Source organism: Bufo gargarizans, chromosome 2 (assembly GCF_014858855.1).
Source record: "Bufo gargarizans isolate SCDJY-AF-19 chromosome 2, ASM1485885v1, whole genome shotgun sequence".
NCBI classification, from domain to species: domain Eukaryota; kingdom Metazoa; phylum Chordata; class Amphibia; order Anura; family Bufonidae; genus Bufo; species Bufo gargarizans.
The window spans coordinates 562,478,660-562,499,148 of record NC_058081.1 but is presented as its reverse complement, the minus strand read 5'-3'; the positions used below and the strand labels follow the sequence as shown (position 1 = coordinate 562,499,148).

The following is a 20,489-nucleotide window of genomic DNA, read 5'->3' as shown; positions in this document are numbered from 1 at the left end:
CATTTTAAATGCAGAGATAGACAAAATGAATTTCTTCAATCAATCTGACATACTGAGAAGAAAGATACTGGATGTTTTTTCCTAGAGCTGAATTTACACAGTTACAAACATTTTATCATAGTAATGGAGGATCAGAAAAAAATATATGAAAAAAATATTCTGCACACAACACTGACCTAGTCATTCATGGTTACTGAAGCATGTGAACAATATCGTCATTGGAATCAAGATTACTAAAACTCAAAAGAGGACAAAAGGGAAAATAACAATTTATTACTAGTATTACATAATCATATAATAGGCAAAAAATACAAGCCCACCGAGTTTATCTTTTTATGTTTAAATCCATTGGATCCAGAAGTCAAAAGCCACCTTTGAATGGCACATACTTATGAACTATGGAGTTGACAATTCCTTCCTGATTACTAATGGTTATAGGAAAGAACACTCAATCAACATTCTGTATTATTAATACCCATAACTATAGATATTGTGTTACTCAGGCAAAATATTAAAGATTTTTAAAATGTATCCATGCATACTACCAAATCCTGTAGGAACATGTTCCATACTTAAATTTACAGTTCGGATGGAGAAGTAAAGCATTCATGCTTTGAGAAATCTCTCTTCTGCTAGCATAGAGAGTGACCTCCTTTGTTGTTGGAGTCCACAGGTAATATAGTACATAAGGCCGAAAAAAGACATTTGTCCATCCAGTTCGGCCTGACATCCTGCAAGTTGATCCAGAGGAAGACAAAAAAAACCTGTGAGGTAGAAGCCAATTTTCCCCACTTTAGGGGGTAAAAAATTCCTTCCCGACTCCAATCAGGCAATCAGAATAATTCCCTGGATCAACGACCCCTCTCTAGTAGCTATAGCCTGTAATATTATTATGCTGCAGAAATACATCCAGGCCCCTCTTGAATTCCGTTATTGTACTCACCATCACCACCTCCTCAGGCAGAGAGTTCCATAGTCTCACTGCTCTTATCGTAAAGAATCCTCTTCTATGTTTGTGTACAAACCTTCTTTCCTCCAGACGCAGAGGATGTCCCCTCATCACAGTCACAGTCCTGGGGATAAATAGAATAAGTAGAATAAGTTATCTTAGACATTTTGATAGTGGTCATAATTTCTCTTTCTAGTTAGCTACATTAATCAAACCATTTTAAAAATACATTTGAGATCAGGAATCCACCTACAAACAACCCGGTAGGTGCTATCCTTTGGGCTTTAGAAAACTGGAACTATCCTATTCTCCAACCTGAGTTTATGAATACATGTCAAAGAATAAGTATTGTTTGCAAACTTCTAATAATGTTCTTGTCTGACTTCTAGACACAAATCCCGAAGAGCGCACCCCAGAACTAACAGGGTTATTTATCAAACCGCCAGAAAATGCATCAGTGGAAGCTGGTAGGTATGATACAAAAGGTTTAATTATACAGGTGAAAATCGAAAAATTAGAACATCGTCCAAAAGTCAATTTATTTCAGTAATGCAAATTAAAAAAGGAATTGCATTAATGCAGTTTTAAATTAGAATTTTGTGAAAAGGTTTAATATTCTAGGCTCAAAGTGTCACACTCTAGTCAGCTAATTAATCTATACCCCCTGAGCAAAGGGTACCTGAGATTTTGACTTTGGGGTTTCATAAGCTGTAAGCCATAATCATCCAAATTATAACAAATACAGGCTTGCAATATCTCACTTTGCATGTAATGAGTCTATCTCATATGTTAGTTTCACCTTTTAAGTTGCATTACTGAAATAAATTTACTTTGCACGATATTCAAATTTTTCGAGTTTCACCTGTATTTAAAAAGATTCCCCGGGTCAAATCCCAACCGGGGCCCTGAACTAGACATAACACAATTTATCACTTTGGCCAAATCATTCCTTTAATCAGACGTGATGAGTGGCACTAGTCAGGTATAAACAGAAACTGTAAGTAGAAGAGAAGACAGTAATAAAAAAAGCTCCTGTTTTTTTGGAATATCAAGTGGAATTATGGGGGTGGATTTTACAGCAATCCACTACAACATAAGATTTTTTTTTTCAAATATGAGCTTCCCCTCATAGTAATGGACAATATTACAAACATACTGTATCAAATATTTGCAATATATCATCTTTAATGAATGTAACATTTGTCTTAACATGTTAGGATGAAATGGTAATCAATAAAGTATTTATTTTCTCGAATGTCTTGAGGTCAACATTTACTTCGTAACCAAATCAAATCCATTGAACCAATGAGAAAAAAAAAGTGAATTAAATATGACCGAGGCCTCAGCACACAACCATATTAAGCCTTTACACAGGTTTTTACTTAAAGTCATATATAAACCCTGCTGTATCTTCATATGTTTCCCATTTCATACAGAGGCCTATGAAGTTTTTGGGGTCCATACAAAAAATGTATGGATCCATGACAAAAAGAAAATGTGGTATGCTTCTAGGGAAGACTACTACAGTAATACAGTGCCATACTGAAGCATCTTTCAGTGGCACAGCTAAAGGATACGGCATTAAGAACGAATAGGAACTGTGGTGTGATTTTTTTGTTCATGAGGCCTTAGTTGAAGTCACACAGAATTGGCTAAACAAGAATTCTCTCAACCAAATGAAAAGAATATACAGACAGTGAGTTTGTGTTATATACTGTAAATATGTACAGATGGAGCAGTTTCTAACTTGAATCTGACAACTTGCTACAGAGTGATATCATGTTACAAAAACCATTGAAAAAGTCAAGTAAAAGTTTCTTGCAACAGTTTATTTCCTGCATCACGGTGACATGCATCTGTAAATGAACTCAATATGCAAGGAATTACAAGGAAGACTAGCAACAAATATCCTTGAAAACATTTATTTTTCTATACAGGGAAGGATATTATTCTAAAAGCAACTGTTGATGCAAGCCAACTGGACGCAAAGCCAACAATAAAGTGGTTTAAAGGCAAATGGCTGGAACTGGGAAGCAAAAGTGGGGTTCGATTCCAATTTAAGGAAACTGTTGAGAAAGAGAAGAAGGTGAGATGTGGGGTTCTGCAATATAATCACTATAATGGGAAGAGTGCATTTAATAAAACAATAGGACAAGACTGTTTACTGTATATACTGTATTTGTCATGGAAAATTTTGTACTGACCTACTGACTCTTGGAAATGACAAAGAACGTTTATGGTGACTTGACTCATGGGGTTGCAGAAACAAGTGTTATGGGGGTTTATCACATTTCCACATAGGCCTTGTTTGCTCAAGCTTCAAAGAATAGGCAGATGGATATCTATCCCCACCAAACACCCCTATCTCAAACAATGAGGGGAAGTAAAGGGGTTTTCCGAGATTTTGAAACTGATGACCTATCCTCAGAATAGGTCATTAGTATCTGATCAATGGGTGTCCGACACCTGAGACCCCACTAATCAGCTGTTTAGGAAGGCACCAGCGCTCCTATAAGTGCCACGGTCTTCTCACAGCTTACCAAGCACGGCGTTGTACATTGTATAGTGGCTATGCTTGGTATCATGCTCAGTCCCATTCAATAAAATGGGGCTGAGCGTGATACCAAGCATAGCCACTAAACAATGTATAGCGCTATAGTTGGTAAGCATGAAGAAGGCCACTGTGCTCAGAGGAATTAGCTGTCAGAGTGAAAGGTGAGTGGAAGATGAAGTGCGTGGAAATAGATAAACCCCTTGTAGTTACACCAACGTCATGTGCTAGGACAGTGAATATGTGATACAGTGGCTTGTATTTGGCCAGGCAACTGAATTTGTCAACAGGTTTAGTCATTATTGGATCACTTATGTTCGCCATAGGACCGTAAGGCCCCTTTCACACGGGTGAGTTTTCCGTGCGGGTGCGATGCGTGCGGTGAACGCACTGCACCCGCACTGAATCCTGACCCATTCATTTCTATGAGACTGTGCACACGAGCGGTGATTTTCACGCATCACTTGTGCGTTGCGTGAAAATCGCAGCATGCTCCTCTTTGTGCGTTTTTCACGTAACGCAGGCCCTATAGAAATGAATGGGGTTGCGTGAAAATCGCATGCATCCGCAAGCAAGTGCGGATGCGGTGCGATTTTCACGCATGGGTTCTAGGTGACAGTCTATTCACTGTATTATTTTCCCTTATAACATGGTTATAAGGGAAAATAATAGCATTCTGAATACAGAATGCTTAGTATAATAGTGCTGGAAGGGTTAAAAATAATAAAAAAGTTAACTCACCTTCTCCTCGTGTTCGCGTAGATGCCGGTCTGTTCTTTATCTGTGGGCTAAAGGACCTGTGGTGATGTCAGATCACATGCTCCATCACCATGGTGATGGACCATGTGATTGGAGCATGTGATCTGACATCACCTCAGGTCATTCAGCCCACAGCTAAAGAACAGACCGGGATCTACGCTAACAAGAGGAGAAGGTGAGTTAACTTTTTTATTATTTTTAACCCCTCCAGCACTATTAAACTAATCATTCTGTATTCAGAATGCTATTATTTTCCCTTATAACCATGTTATAAGGGAAAATAATACAATCTTCAGAACATCAATCCCAAGCCCGAACTTCTGTGAAGAAGTTCGGGTCTGGGTACCAAACATGCGCGATTTTTCTCACGCGAGTGCAAAACGCATGACAATGTTTTGCACTCGCGTGGAAAAATCGCGCATTTTCCCGCAACGCACCCGCCTCTTATCCGGGCAAAAAACATGACGCCCGTGTGAAAGAGGCCTAAGAGTGGAGACGATTGCTCCCCCCCTTGTTTATGTATCATATAGCCAGAGACTGATGGGGCTAGTCAGAATACGGGGAACAGGTGGGTTTATGGGTTACTTACTGATGCAATGTATTTTTTACAGATATACCATTTTGAACTGAAGATAGTAAAGGTAGTTATAGCAGACGCTGGTGGATACAGATGTGAAGTGGTTTCCAAAGACAAATGTGATAGCGCTTCTTTTAATATTGACGTGGAAGGTATGTATCCCTAATTTAAAGAGTAACTGTTCAAACTCCCATTTGTCATATATTTATTTTCCTTCCACTCTGGATGCCACTTTATACAAAGCTCAAGTTCAATTCACAATTTCTTGCTCTTGAATCAACCCTTCCCCAGTTAGTCCATGTTTCTATAGCCTGTGATTTCTTGTTGTGTCATCTCTTTATTAATACTATCTAGAACCTAAAAAGCCTGTCCAGCATGGAGGCAGTGTATTGTACCGCTGATAAGAATTCCTGTGCCAATGCATTTAGCTACGAGGATATTCTGGGCAAAGAAATAACTAGTTAAATAGTTATCCGGTAAATGATAATGATGACCTATCCTGTGGAAAGGTCATCATTATCAGATAGGTGAAGGTCCGGGTCCCGACACCCCTGCCGATCAGCTGTTTCAGGAAGCCGCCGAGCTCCATGTAGCTCTGGGGATCGCAGCCAGCTCCCGGCAGCTTTCCAAGCACAGCTCTATACATAGTACAGTGACTGTGCGTGGTATTGCAGCTCACCCCGATTCACTTCTAAGGGGCTGAGCTGCAACTAGGCCATGTGACTGATGTATAGTGACATCACTGGCCTAGGAAGAGGCTGTGGCGTTCACTGAGCGCCTGACCACTTCTAACAGCTGATCAGTGGGGGTCCCGGGTGTCAGACCCCTGAGGATAGGTCATCAATATCTATTCCCAGATAACACATTTAAAGGGGTTTTCCAAGACTTAAAGGGGCTGTCTCACTTCAGCAAATTGCATTTATCATGTAGAGAAAGTTAATACAAGGCACTTACTAATTTATTGTGATTGTCTATATTGCCTCCTTTGCTGGCTGGATTCATTTTTCCATCACATTATACACTTTCCATTGTCATGGTTACAACCACCCTGTAATCCAGCAATGGTGGCCGTGCTTGCACACTGTAGGAAAAAGAGCTGGCATATGTGCCACCAGGTAGGCTGGAGTATTTTCTATAGTGTGGAAACGAGAGGTGTATAATGTGATGGAAAAATTAATCAAGTCAGCAAAGGAAGCAATGTGGACAATCACAATACATTAGTAAGTGGCTTGTATTAATTATGTCTACATGATAAATCCCATTTGCTGAAATGAGACAACCCTTTAAATATTAATGACCTATCCTATGCATATATCCTGCAAAAAATATACCTTGTGTATACATTGTAATACGAGGGGTGGGAACCCTATACACAGCGGAGAAAACCCGATGTGAACAAATTTGTTCTGTATATTGTGTATACACTGTATTATACATTTGATTTTCAAGTGCTCATTCAAGATATTTAAATCAATTGATTGTGATGTTTCTGTAAATCCCTTTGCAGCTGCAAGAGATGAAGATAATATTTTACAATCTTTCAAAAGGACGTAAGCATACTATGCATTTTAAACCCTTTTAACATTTAACGTTTGCAAACTTTCATTTTGGTGATATAAAATTTATTTTGTATCTTTAATATTTCTAGAGGTGAACAAAAAAAGGATGATAACGCCGGAGAACTTGACTTCAGTGCACTGCTCAAAAAAAGGTAAGAAGACACTTGTACAATGGAGAAATTGTCTGAGGATTTACATATAGTGCACAATAAATAACGCGCACCTCACATACCACTATGTCCGAGTGTCCGTTTCATAAGTGTGCTGTCTAATGAAATAACAATAGGTGACCTAGAATAAATAACAGAATGATTTACAGCACACATCATCAATATAAAAGGCAACTTGTCACTAGAAAATGGTCCCGATTACAAATTGTTTTTATCGCAGCCAATTGCCTACAGTAGTAGCTATTTTTTCCATTTTTTCCACCATTTTTAACACATCTTACCTGGACAGGATCTCCAGAATTGACAATGGACTTCTTTTCTAGTCCACTTACAGACATTTCAGACAAGGAAACAAGGATTTGGGGGGGGGGGGGGTACTATCTCTCCTTGGGGAAAGTGCCTAATCGGCTTGACGAGACTTATAGGCCATACCTGCTCCTCTGGAATTCGTTGAAGGGATACAAATGAGCTCCTAACAAGCTCTGCCTCTGATGCCACCAGATGTAAGGCAGCTATCCTTTAAGTCATTGTTCGACCCTTTAAATAAGCCTTGAGACATGACATGGATAATAATTAAGCTAGCACCTCATCTGCAGACAGCTGTTTCGGAGTGATTGCCCTCATCAGTGTAGAGCAGAGAGTACTGGCTTAACTGGGTGAGAGGCCTAAGTCAGGATTTGAGGTTACTATCTCTCCTTGGGGAGAGAGCACCTTAATCGGCATGAGGAGACTTCAATGAGCAACATGAAATGCCTTATTTTGCTTGTGGTGGCGCTGCAAGAAAGGTGAACACTTGCCAGGTTTAGATGTGCTAACCTTGTTTTTTGTGGGTAGTGACTTCTAAAAAATTGTGATGTCCAAAGTACAGACCTATTGAGTCTTCTTCAGTTTAATTGTATGCATATTTGTAGCTATGCCAATAAAAAGTAATAATTTGATGGTGCTTCTTATGTTTTACCACACACATCATTGCTATTACACAGCAGATTCACTTTAGTAAGGTAATGTTATGATGTGACAGATACTTGATCATCTGCCCAGCCTGGATTGCCAAACAATGTGCATCATCCCTTCTCTATCATCCCAAGTATCAAGCATTTTGGCAGCAGCATCAGGAGACAAATTATTGAATCGTGAATCATTTGTTTCTCTGGCTAATACTGTTAGGATGAAATGGATTATAAAGTAATGTGGCAACACAAACCTGAATACATTGAGGGATAAAAGACAACGTAAAAGCAGAAGGGTAGTATAAGTGCATTTCCTAGTATTGTGCTATCCATTCAGTCACATGTTCATTATTAGGCAGTGAAATATAATGATAAGGAAGCATGCATTCCAAAATATCTTAAATTCTTAAATTAGTTAAAAGTGTAATATTATAATGATGTAATTGCACTCAATATTTAATTTCCGACAAGCTGTTTAAAGGGGTTTCCTGAGTTTTTAATACTGATGAATTATTAGGATAGTTGATCAGTATCTCATCAGTGGGGGTCTGACACCTGTGAGTCCCGCCGATCAGGTGTTTGAGTAGGCACAGGTGCTCCTGTGAACACCGTGACCTTCTTTCTTCTTTTCCTAGGCCAAGTGATGACACGTTGATTTGTCACATGGCCTAGGCGCAGCTCAGCTCCATAGGAGTGAATTGGCTGAACGCGATACTAAGCACAGCCACTATACAACGCTGTGCTTGGTAAGCTGGGAGAAGGCAGTGGTGTTCACAGGAAAACTGGTGACTTCTCAAAAAAGCTTATCGAGGGGGTCCCAGGTGTCAAACCACACCAGATCAGATACTGATGACCGATCTATAAAAATCCTTGAAAACAATTTTAATGTTGTTTGTCATAGTCAAGTTGTACTACATACAGTACAGACAAAAAGTTTGGACACACCTTCTCATTCAAAGAATTTTCATTATTTTCATGACTATGAAAATTGTAGATTCACACTGAAGGCATCAAAACTATGAATTAACACATGTGGCATTATATACATAACAAAAAAGTGTGAAACTAAAAATATGTCATATTGTAGGTTCTTCAAAGTAGCCACCTTTTGCTTTGATTACTGCTTTGCACACTCTTGGCATTCTCTTGATGAGCTTCAAGAGGTAGTCACCTGAAATGCTTTTCACTTCACAGGTGTGCCCTGTCAGGTTTAATAAATGGGATTTCTTGCCTTATAAATGGGGTTGGGACCATCAGTTGCGTTGTGGAGAAGTCAGGTGGATACACAGCTGATAGTCCTACTGAATAGGACTGTATTATGGCAAGAAAAAAGCAGCTAAGTAAAGAAAAACGAGTGGCCATCATTACTTTAAGGCCTCTTTCACACGGGCAAGTATTCCGCGTGAGTTGAACGCATTGCACCCGCACTGAATCCGGACCCATTCATTTCTATGGGGCTGTTCACATGAGCGGTGATTTTCACGCATCACTTATGCGTTGCGTGAAAATCGCAGCATGTTCTATATTCTGCGTTTTTCACGTAACGCAGGCCCCATAGAAATTAATGGGGTTGCGTGAAAATCGCAAGCATGTGCAAGCAAGTGTGGATGCGGGTGATTTTCACGCATGGTTGCTAGGTGACAGTCTATTCGCTGTATTATTTTCTCTTATAACATGGTTATAAGGGAAAATAATAGCATTCTGAATACAGAATGCTTAGTAGGTGATCAATTGAGGGTTAAAAAAATAAATAAACTAACTCACCTTTTCCTCTTGATCGCGTAGTTGCCGGTCTCTTCTTTACTACTTTAATGATGAGCTGTGGGCTAAAGGACCTGTGGTGATGTCAGATCACATGCTCCAATCACATGGTCCATCACCACGGTGATGGACCATGTGATTGGAGCATGTGATCTGACGTCACCACAGGTCCTAGCCGGTAGTTCATCATTAAAGAAGTAAAGAAGAGACCGGGAACTACGCGATCAAGAGGAGAAGGTGAGTTGTTTTTTTTTTTTTATCCTCAATTGATCACCTACTAAGCATTCTTTATTCAGAATGCTTTTATTTTCCCTTATAACCATGTTATAAGGGAAAATAATACAATCTACAGAATAACGATCCCAAGCCTGAACTTCTGTGAAGAAGTTCAGGTTTGGGTACCAAACATGCGCGATTTTTCTCACACGAGTGCAAAACGCATGACACACCCGCCTCTTATCCGTTCCAAAAATATGATGCCCGTGTGAAAGAGGCCTAAGAAATGAAGGCCAGTCAGTCCGAAAAATTGGGAAAACTTTGAAAGAGTCCCCAAGTGCAGTCACAAAAACCATCAAGCACTACAAAGAAACTGGCTCACATGCGGACCGCCCCAGGAAAGGAAGACCAAGAGTCACCTCTGCTGCGGAGGATAAGTTCATCCAAGTCACCAGTCTCAGAAATCAGAGGTTAACAGCAGCTCAGATTAGAGACCAGGTCAATGCCACACAGAGTTCTAGCAGCAGACACATCTCTAGAACAACTGTTAAGAGGAGACTGTGTGAATCAGACCTTCATGGTAGAATATCTAGCAGAAGAGACTTGTTTGGGCTAAAGAACACAAGGAATGGACATTAGACCAGTGCAGTGGAAATCTGTGCTTTGGTCTGATGAGTCCAAATTTGAGATCTTTGGTTCCAACCACCGTGTCTTTGTGAGTCGCAGAAAAGGTGAACGGAAGGACTCTACATGCCTGGTTCCCACCGTGAAGCATGGAGGAGGAGGTGTGATGGTGTGGGGGTGCTTTTCTGGTGACACTGTTGGGGATTCATTCAAAATTGAAGGCATACTGAACCAGTATGGCTACCACAGCATCTTGCAGCGGCATGCTATTCCATCCTGTTTGCGTTTAGTTGGACCATCATTTATTTTTCAACAGGACAATGACCCCAAACACATCTCCAGGCTGTGTAAGGGCTATTTGACCATGAAGGAGAGTGATGTGGTGCTGCGCCAGATGACCTGGCCTCCACAGTCACCGGACCTGAACCCAATCGAGATGGTTTGGGGTGAGCTGGACCGCAGAGTGAAGGCAAAAGGGCCAACAAGTGCTAAGCATCTCTGGGAACTCCTTCAAGACTGTTGGAAGACCATTTCAGGTGACTACCTCTTGAAACTCATCAAGAGAATGCCAAGAGTGTGCAAAACAGTAATCAAAACAAAAGGTGGCTACTTTGAAGAACCTAGAATATGACATATTTTCAGTTGTTTCACACTTTTTTGTTATGTATATAATTCCACATGTGTTAATTCATAGTTTTGATGCCTTCAGTGTGAATCTACAATTTTCATAGTCGTGAAAATAAAGAAAACTCTTTGAATGAGAAGGTGTGTCCAAACATTTGGTCTGTACTGTATATTGGCACCCCCAGAAAACAATTATTTAAATTATGCCATAAATATAATTATGAAAATGTTTCTTGCCACATAAGGAAACCCATAAAACTATGGTGGAATTCTTTTTTTTTTTTTTTCCAATTCCACCCCATTTGGATTTTTTTCCAGCTTCCCACTATACTGTATGCAATATTAAACAGTGCCATTAGAAAGTACAACTTGTCCCGCAGAAGAAAAAAAAAAGCCCTCATGCGACTATATGAATGCAAAAAAAAAAATTAAAAATTATGACTCCTGGAATACAAGAAGCCAAAAACAAAAAATGAAGAAACTGAAATTGCTGCTTTAGGTAGGAGTTCATCTTATGGCTGACTAATGTTTATAAATGCTGCTTAGTAAAAAGTAAAAATGTAATTGTTAAATAACCCTGCTGGACCTGATCTCCTTCTAGTGGTCATAACTGGCTTTCCATTTTTGGGGAGAAATAGAATTAGTTCTCAGCTTCCACAAGGAAGCATAGTTTAGGATCGGTAAATTGTTCATAGTTTACACATACAAATTTTCAACTAAGAAACACTACTAGCGAGGCGTGCTGGATCCCTCCAGATTTATTAAGGTGTCTACAGCTTGAATATGTCTAAAAAGTGGTGCAAATTGGAGCAACTTAGTACAACTGTAGTTTTTCAATTTTTTTTAACTCACTCCAAAAGGAGACTGGGACTTAGCAAGAGAGTGTTGCTTTGTGGAAGGGGCAGGACCTAAGATGTGACTTTTGTAACACAATTGCACCACAATTCTGGCGTACAGTTCTGTCTCAAAGTAGGCAAACCAATAGTAGGTATAGAGTTAGGGCTGTATTACGCTGGCCAAGGGTCGGTCAGATCATTGCTAACAAATGTTTGTAGGAACGCATGATATTTATGGTCTGCCTGTGCAAATATGCCACCAATTACCTGCTCATTCATTGGGTAATCACATTTTTTATGCAGGCTAAAAAGTAATTGTTTGCCGGTGGCAGATCGTGCAGTCCAATCACGCTTTTCTGCCAATCGTCAGCATCATCTGCCAATGTAATACAGCCCGTAGACAAAAATGTATCTCTGTACCACACTCTGCCTTAGCTGCTGTGATAAATCTGGTGAAGGTCTAGACCAGGGGTGCACAACCTGCGGCCCGGGGGCCACATGCAGCCCTTGATACCATTCTGTGCGGCCCTCAACCATCTAGTAACAGACATGTATGTCTGTTTCTTGTGGCTGCTCACATGTATTTTTCATGCATTTCTCCCATTAGATGGGAGTCCTGGGACTGTAACTAGACATTAATGGTATATACTGTGCATTCAATATTCCATAAATACAGTATTTCAGTTGTTAATACCCCTTTAAATTTTATTTTCGGCCCTCGTCATAGGTTCAGTCTGGCAATGTGGCCCCCATCCACATCCAAAAAACGTTGTGCACCCCTGGTCTAGACAGTCTGTCTAAATTTACGAGATTAGTAAATCTGGACCCTTTTTAATACATAGCACTGCATGACAAGAGGTTGTGGATCAGCACAGATTAAGAAACTCTCACAAAACATTTCAATTACCATTAATCACCATCAGAATGAAAATAAAAAATAAGAATGGTGATAAGAATGAAGCAGTTGAAAAATTTCCGGGAAGAGGATATTTGAGCATCTGTTCCCATGTACAGTGAGAAGGATGGTACAGATTGTAAAACCATTGCAAAGTATTAGCTTTAAATTACTGCTGTGGTGGTGGTCCGTGTTCACTACTGCTTCAACTCTCAAGGTGGGAATGGCCAGTGCTCAGTTCACCCATTTTTTTAACTTCTGGGCTCTGGGGAGTTGGACCCACGAGTGTTCTTCTCCCTCTACCCAGAGGGCCTGGCCTACGGAATAGAGCTGTTCCATCAACCTCCATGCAGGCTGAAGCACGTTTCTTGCTATGTCCACAGAGAGCTCCCCTGGCATTTAAAGGGCTAGTCCACACACTGATCTTCCCCAGCCAACGTCCTGGCCACCTTGAGGTACTTAAGGCTAGAGATGGCCTTGCAGTTCACTTAGCGGTCATTTAGTGGCGAACTTTGCTCATTCGCCAAACATGCAAACATATGGTGATGTCCGCCGGCGCCATATTCTTTTGCATTGAGCCAAACTTTGACCCATGACACATCCATCAGGTGGGACAGGACAGCCAATTGAAATGTTTCAGCACATGGACACACCCCCACCCTATAAAAGAACCCGATCTGGCAGCCATTTTACATTCTGTGTTTTGCCAGTGTAGGGAGAGGCCGATCAGTGGCTAACCCCACTTAATTTAACAGTTGGGAAAGTGGTGTGCAACAACGGTGCCAATCTGCTGAGCACGCTAACACAAGGCAAAAATGACACACGTGCTGTGCATGGGACAAGTCCTTTATTTGTGCAGCGATTGCTTGCCAAATACCCCGGGGTCCAGGTCTTTCGGCCATTTTAGAAGATCTTACACGGCCACGGCTCACCTTGCTGCCATTTAGCGGCGACACCACTTGCCCGTCAGACGTCTGTGACAACCCAACGCGCTGGAATATGCTTGATAGGCTGCTCCAGCAGCAACGTGCCATTAACGACTACCAGTACGAATTCTGCAGCAGGACAGGTTCTGGGGAGCTTGGTTTCTCTTCACCGCACCAGTAGCTGCTCACGCGCAACGCATGCAGACTTCTGTGGCCATTTGATGAGATCACCAAACTGGTCAGTCGCAACCAGGGTGCCATCAGTGACATCGTACCTTGCGCCTTCTTTCTGGAGAGTGCATTGCGTTGTATCATTGATTAAGCCGTTCGAGGAACAGGAGCTGGAAATCGAGGAAGTCGCAATGCTGAATGAATTCCCAGGGGGGCTACTCCATCTGAGAGAACTCAGCAGGAGTCTGAAGAGGAGTCAGAGGAGGATGGTGTCTGGGGGATGAGGAGGAGAAAGAAGAGCAGGCTTTAAGGGGACTGATGTTGTCTGTGGCTGGGGGAGGAGACCGAGGACGACATTCTCCTGGCCGATAAGCAGGAGCTATGGCGCTCCACAGCTTCCAATTTAATGCAAATGGGGGCCTTCATGCTCCAGTGTTTGAAGAGGGACACCTGTATAAAAAGCATAAAGGGCAAGGACCAGTCCTGGGTGGGACATGTTACCATCATCACAGAGGGCTGGCAGAATGCAGCATTTCCAGGCCTTGCTGCGACAGATGCTGCATTCTGCTGTTGTGAGGACGCTGGCAGAGGAATTTCCACCCACAGCGAAACAGGTGCGGGTACCAATCCTACGTCGTCTGCAAGAAGAGGGCGGTTTGAAGATTTGTTGGTCACTTCAGATATGAGATTATTCTTGCAGCCAACCCATCGACAGCCGCCCTCCGGATCCAGCCTCAGGGAATGCCTAGACCAACAGGTGTCCGACTACATCAGGTTAACGGCCGATGTGGACGCTCAGAGAAGCGAGGAACCCCTGGACTACTGGATGTCCAGGCTTGGCCTGTGGCCAGAGCCGGCACAATTTGCCATAGAACTCTTGGCTTGCCCCTCGTCGGGTGTCCTGTCCCAAAGGACGTTCAGTGCAGCAGTGGGGATTGTGACCGATAAGAGCACTCACCTAGCTCACGACAGTGTGGAATACCTCACATTTCTAAAAATGAATGAGGCATGGATCTCAGAGGATTTCAACACCTGTGACGAGCACGAGTAATTGAATTTCCTTATGCCAGCCCACACATATCCACCACCACCCAGAACAAAGAATGGTCCTTGTATTATGTATATACAGCGGCATAAAAGGCCTTTTCTGTCAAGTGAATGCCTAATTTTTGGGGCTTCTACTCCAGTGGCCTACAGCTAAATTTTTATCCAATGACCGCCTAATGTACCTCCAGCCACATAATCATAAGTTTTTTTTCTGTCAGGTAAATGCTGGTGCTTATTCAGACACTAAGGCTGGGTTCACATCCCATTTTTGTCATCCATTTAATGCATGCCAAAAATGTATACGTTAATAACAGATGCCTCAGACAGTGATGTCATACAGTAGCGTCTGTTCACCATACAGTTCCATTTAAAAAAAACATATATATATATATATATATATATATGTATACATTTTTCACTGGACTTTGCAGGATACAAAAATGCGGAGTCCTGCACATTTTTATACATCAAACCGATAGGAAAAACATGATGTGAACCCACTAGGGGGGCGGGGGCGTACTAAAAGTTTCTGTGGGGCCCAGTCAGTTCTAGCTACATCACTGCACATCTTCTCTCCTCCAGGCCTGGCACAGCAGTGACGTCATGATGTGTGTCTCACTGCTGCAGCGGGCCTGAGGTGAGAAAGAGCGCTGGGAGCTGTGGTTAGTGAATGACCAGACCACCGGCTCCCCTGCGCTCCAGCAATGATAGGTATGGGAGGGTCATTACACTGTGAGGGCCCCTTACACAGTATCATGACTCCAAGTGCCCCCCATTTAGTATAATAATCCCCAACTACCCTCCATTCAGTATGATGACCACCAGAGCCCTCATTCAATATAATGACCCCCAGTGACCACCATACAGTATAATGACCCCCAGTACCCCCTCCATACAATATAACCCCCAGTGTGGGGGCCACTGGGGTTCATTATTCTGAATGGGTAGCGAGTGGGGGTTATTATTCAGAATGGTGAGCCATTGTGGCGTCATTATACTGTGTGTGGGGCTACTGGGGGTCATTATACTGTGTTTGGGGCCACTGGGGGTCATTATACTGTGTGAAGGGCCACTAGTGGTCATTATACTGTATAGGGGCCATTGGTGGTCATTATACCATGTGGGAGCCCCAGAGAGACATGTAAATGTACAAAAATGCCTCAAGGGGGCCCACTGGGATTTATCGCCCAAGGGCCCACATGAACCTGGAGCCGGCCCTGCCTCCAGCCACATAATCACAAGTTATTTTCTGTCAGGTGAATGCCTCATTTTTGGGGCCTGTACTCCTGTGGCCTAAAATAAAAATGTTCTAGGCTCCAGCAGGGTACATTTTTGAGAGTTTCCCTTTAAGATGCATAAAAATGGTTTAAATACATATTTTTTGTGGGAATTTTTGCCAATGTTCCCCTCTGGTATGTCACTGTCCATGCTGTGGAAATATTTGTGCACTTCTAGTAAGTATTTGGTGGCTGCAAATATGACCTGGAGGTTTTTCAGGTTCGCCTGCCATTAAAGTCAATGTGGCTGTCCCAGCCGATATTCGTCCATCACTACTTAAGGCACCTTTCTCTTTGGAAAGGGGCCTGACCTACAGGTTCAAGTATGCTAGTTTCATGCAAAGGTGTGCAGTTAGTTTGTTTGCCTGTTCCGTGCACCAACTTCAGCCTTAGGTTGAGTTCACACTTCAGTTATTTGGTCAGTTATTTCCATCAGTTATTGTGAGCCAAAACCAGTAGTGAAGCCTAATCAGAGATAAGGTATAAGTGAAAGATTTGTACCTGTTCTGTGTTTTTTACCTACACGCGGTCTTAGCTCACAATTACTGATGGAAATAACTGATCACATAACTGAAGTATGAACTCAGCCTTACGTCTGGATTTGACTCTTCACTGCCTGACCTGAACTCTGCCTGACCTTCCTAACTGACCCTGTGATGCCTGCCCACACATTGAATGGTTTATAGGATTGCATGAACTGTGCCTGCTTTGACCCCAGCCTGTTCATAACTACGGTTTTGCTTAAGTCCTTGATCGTCTCTTGACTCCCGTGGTTTTGCTGTCACTCGACAAGAGACTACTCCAAGAAGTAGCAGCCTGGTAATTCCTCTGCAGCAAAGTCCAGATCGTTGTACAAGAGTTAAAGGGTGAAACCCAGGTGGGCTACTTGGATAACCCCCTTAGGAGTAACCCCAAGCTAAATCTGTTCAAATCCGCTTTGCAACACTTACAACGTGCAATCCGTTTGTATAAGAAAGCAGCCATGTTTCCCTAATCCTGGACAATGGCTCAGTACTGTTAGTCTTACTAGGGAAGACTTCACCAAATATTAATAATGGGGTTGAAATATTTTGGGAGCTAAGTTAATAAATTTCTAATACAAAAAAATAATAAATTAAAAAAAACACCATGTGAAAATCAAACTATGAGGATCAGTTATGTGTGGTTTCTTATATATTGACATTCAATTATTTCCATGGAAGCTGTCAATAAATCTGAGATTGAGGTTTTTTGCTTTTTTTTATATTTTCTTAGATTGTAAAAGGGGAGAATTGTTCTTAGCCCATGTCTTTAGAAACTAGAGGTCTTGAGCTTTAAAACATGCTGGCCATCTTATGAACAATAGATAATGTCTCATTCACTATATGTATTGCTCTGTTAACAGTCATATCATGTTATATATTGTTCCATTTCCAGAGTGGAAGAAAAGAAAAAGGAGGAAGAACCAGAAGGAATTCCTCCTGATGTCTGGGAAATACTAAAGAATGCAAAACCAAGCGAGTATGAAAAAATTGCCTTTCAGTATGGTGTAACAGACCTTAGAGGCATGCTGAAGCGTCTGAAGAAGGTGAAAGTGGAAATAAAAAAGAGTGAAGGTAATTTGTTAATTAAGGGTGGACAGACTTGTCGGACCACTGGGGCCCGCGCTGATCATAAGAACTTAGGCCTGTGCTCCCCTGATTGAGTGGCAGTTATATATACATACTGCAGGTCCATTCAGCTCCATTCAGCACTACTCAGCCATCTCTGGCATTCAACAGAGTGGCATAGAGCAGTGGACAGGAATTCATGTCTGCCACTCCAAATAGGGCACAGGCCCCATTCTTGTGATCAGTGGGGACTATAGTGGTCAGACTCCTGTAAATCAGACACATCCCCTATCCTGTGAATAGCCGATAGGTTGTCATAATGGGACAACCACTTTTAGCTTAAAATCCATTTCTATGGGAAAGGGTTTAAAAAAATTATATATATATATATATATATATATATATATCTGTGTATATATATATATGCAGCAAATGCTAAACAATAACAATAAAAACACAATACTCACCTCTTCTATATAGTACGGCAGGATGGCGGTAATATGTCATGCGTCCACTGAGGCCACTGATTGGCTGCAACGGTCTTGTGATGGCTTTTGTAGACATAGACCAAGGGAAAGCAAGGCATCTGTGCCAGATCAGAGGGAGACAGAAGAGGTGTGAGTTGCTTTTTTCTTTTTTATTAAATGGCATTTGCTTTTTTTATTTTATTTTTAAAAACCGATAACCCTTTAGGCCTCTTTCACACTTGCGTTGTCCGGATCCGGCGTGTACTCCACTTGCCGGAATTACACGCCAGATCCGGAAAAACGCAAGTGTACTGAAAGCATTTGAAGACGGATCCGTCTTCAAAATGCTTTCAGTGTTACTATGGCAGCCAGGAAGCTATTATAGTCCTGGTTGCCATAGTAGGAGCGGGGAGTGGGGGAGCGGTATACTTACCATCCGTGCGGCTCCCAGGGCGCTCCAGAGTGACGTCAGAGCGCCCCATGCGCATGGATGACGTGCCATGCGATCACGTCATCCATGCGTGTGGGGCGCCCTGACGTCACTCTGGAGCGCCCCGGGAGCCGCTTGGACGGTAAGTATGCTGCTCCCCCGCTCCCCGCTACACTTTACCATGGCTGCCAGGACTGCCAGGCTCCCGGCAGCCATGGTAACCACTCTAAAAAAGCTAAACGTTGTATCCGGCAATGCGCCGAAACGACGTTTAGCTTAAGGCCGGATCCGGATCAATGCCTTTCAATGGGCATTCATTCCGGATCCGGCCTTGCGGAAAGTCTTCAGTTTTTTGGGCCGGAGCAAAAAGCGCAGCATGCTGCGGTATTTTCTCCGGCCAAAAAACGTTCCGTTCCGGAACTGAAGACATCCTGATGCATCCTGAACGGATTTCTCTCCATTCAGAATGCATTAGGATAATCCTGATCAGGATTCTTCCGGCATAGAGCCCGACGACGGAACTCTATGCCGGAAGACAATAACGCAGGTGTGAAAGAGCCCGTAACGGTTACATGAAAAAAAAAGCAATTAAGCAAATTTTCAAATAGTCTTGATAAAACAAAATCTTACACTTTTGTGTATTTACTGTAGCTCTTATGCAGACCTACATGTCTCCATTGTTCCAGACTATACTCAGTCCCTAAGTAATCTAATCCTGCCATCCGAGGTTACTCAACTAGATTTGTCACTATTTTTTTGGTGGACTTCAAATGATCCAATGCAACCATGCATTACATCGCCTTACAGTCATGTGAATGGACATCATGTAATATCATATTTCTCCTGCAGAGGACGTCAGTAGGCAAAGTAGACAGAAACAGCGATCACTGAGTGTACACAAAAGAATAAGCACTTTAAAGTTGTTCACAGTGAATAGCATATATATTATTTAGTTATTGGGATGTCACCTCCCTCATTCTGTGAATATTTTAATAAACACAAATATTTTTATATTTTTTTAGTAATTACTAAGAAGCTGGATCCATGTTATTCAGTTGACAAGGGCCACAGGATTAAAATGCATGTGGAGGTTTCAAACCCTGATATTCCAATTAAATGGTTTAAGAACGGTCAGGAGATTCGTACCAGTGCAAAGTAAGTGACCATTAATCTTTGCTCTTCTTGCCTATATGATAATACAGTGCCTCTTACGTCAGTAAAGTCCTGTAAAGCTGGGGCCTGGATATACATATCAACTGGAAGTCATATATGTATAAAGAACAGCTATAGGGTGGGCTTTTAATCAACAAAGTATTTGCTCTAGATATGTGAAAATGCCGGCCGCAATACATGGGCGCCATTCCATGGGCATTCCGCATCATAGGGTCCGCAAATCCGAAGATGCGGAATGGTGCACAGCAAAAACTGTGTAAAAAAAAGCAATTTTTGTCACATTACATCACATAAATTGCAACAGCAAGTGATCAAAAAGGTGTATGCCCCCCAGAATGGTACCAATCAGACTGTCACCTCATCCCGCAAAAAATGAGACCCTACCTAGGAGAATCGGTTAAAAAATAAAAAAGCTATGGCTCTCAGACTATGGATACACTAAAATATAATTGGTATTATTGTGTAGAACTTAAATAAATAAGAAAAAGTAGACATATTAGGTATTGCCACGTCCATAAAGATCTGCTCTATAAAAAAGTCACATGACCTAATCCCTCAGGTAAACAGCTGTAAAAATAAATAAATAAAAACTGTGCCAAAACAACCAATTTTTTGGTCACCTTACCCCATAAAGTGTAATACAGACCTACAAAAATGTAAGCTCACAGGTACCAATAGAAAAGATATACTTTATTGAATTATATTAGTACATACATAAAGGACGTTGTAATTAAAAAGGTAGCAGCAAGAAAAGATACCATCCCAGTGGGACATAACTAGTAATACGTTGTATTGTAATAACCAACACTTCATAAAAATCTAACTATGAGTCTCATATATTGCAACAATGTATGTTTAAGGGACAGAAAGTCTCCACAGAATGTTCACAGCGGTCCAAAAACGAATGTCACAGGAGGATATACTGCCCATACAAAGGG

At 41.8% G+C, this 20,489-nt stretch overlaps 1 protein-coding gene across 4 annotated transcripts in view; it reads left to right on the top strand.

Annotated features, from left to right (window-relative positions):
- The window catches only part of MYBPC2 (myosin binding protein C2), a 168,675-nt gene that overhangs the window by 49,321 nt on the left and 98,865 nt on the right, over positions 1-20,489 (top strand). For 3 of the 4 annotated variants that reach the window (XM_044281644.1, XM_044281645.1, XM_044281643.1), the window contains 7 exons: positions 1,339-1,416; positions 2,887-3,035; positions 4,871-4,988; positions 6,344-6,386; positions 6,485-6,547; positions 17,309-17,487; positions 19,401-19,533. In XM_044281644.1, coding sequence (XP_044137579.1) covers positions 1,339-1,416; positions 2,887-3,035; positions 4,871-4,988; positions 6,344-6,386; positions 6,485-6,547; positions 17,309-17,487; positions 19,401-19,533 — 763 coding nt within the window. Of the gene's footprint in view, positions 1-1,338; positions 1,417-2,886; positions 3,036-4,870; positions 4,989-6,343; positions 6,387-6,484; positions 6,548-17,306; positions 17,488-19,400; positions 19,534-20,489 lie in introns of those variants that run through there. The other variant, XM_044281646.1, reaches the window with a different exon arrangement.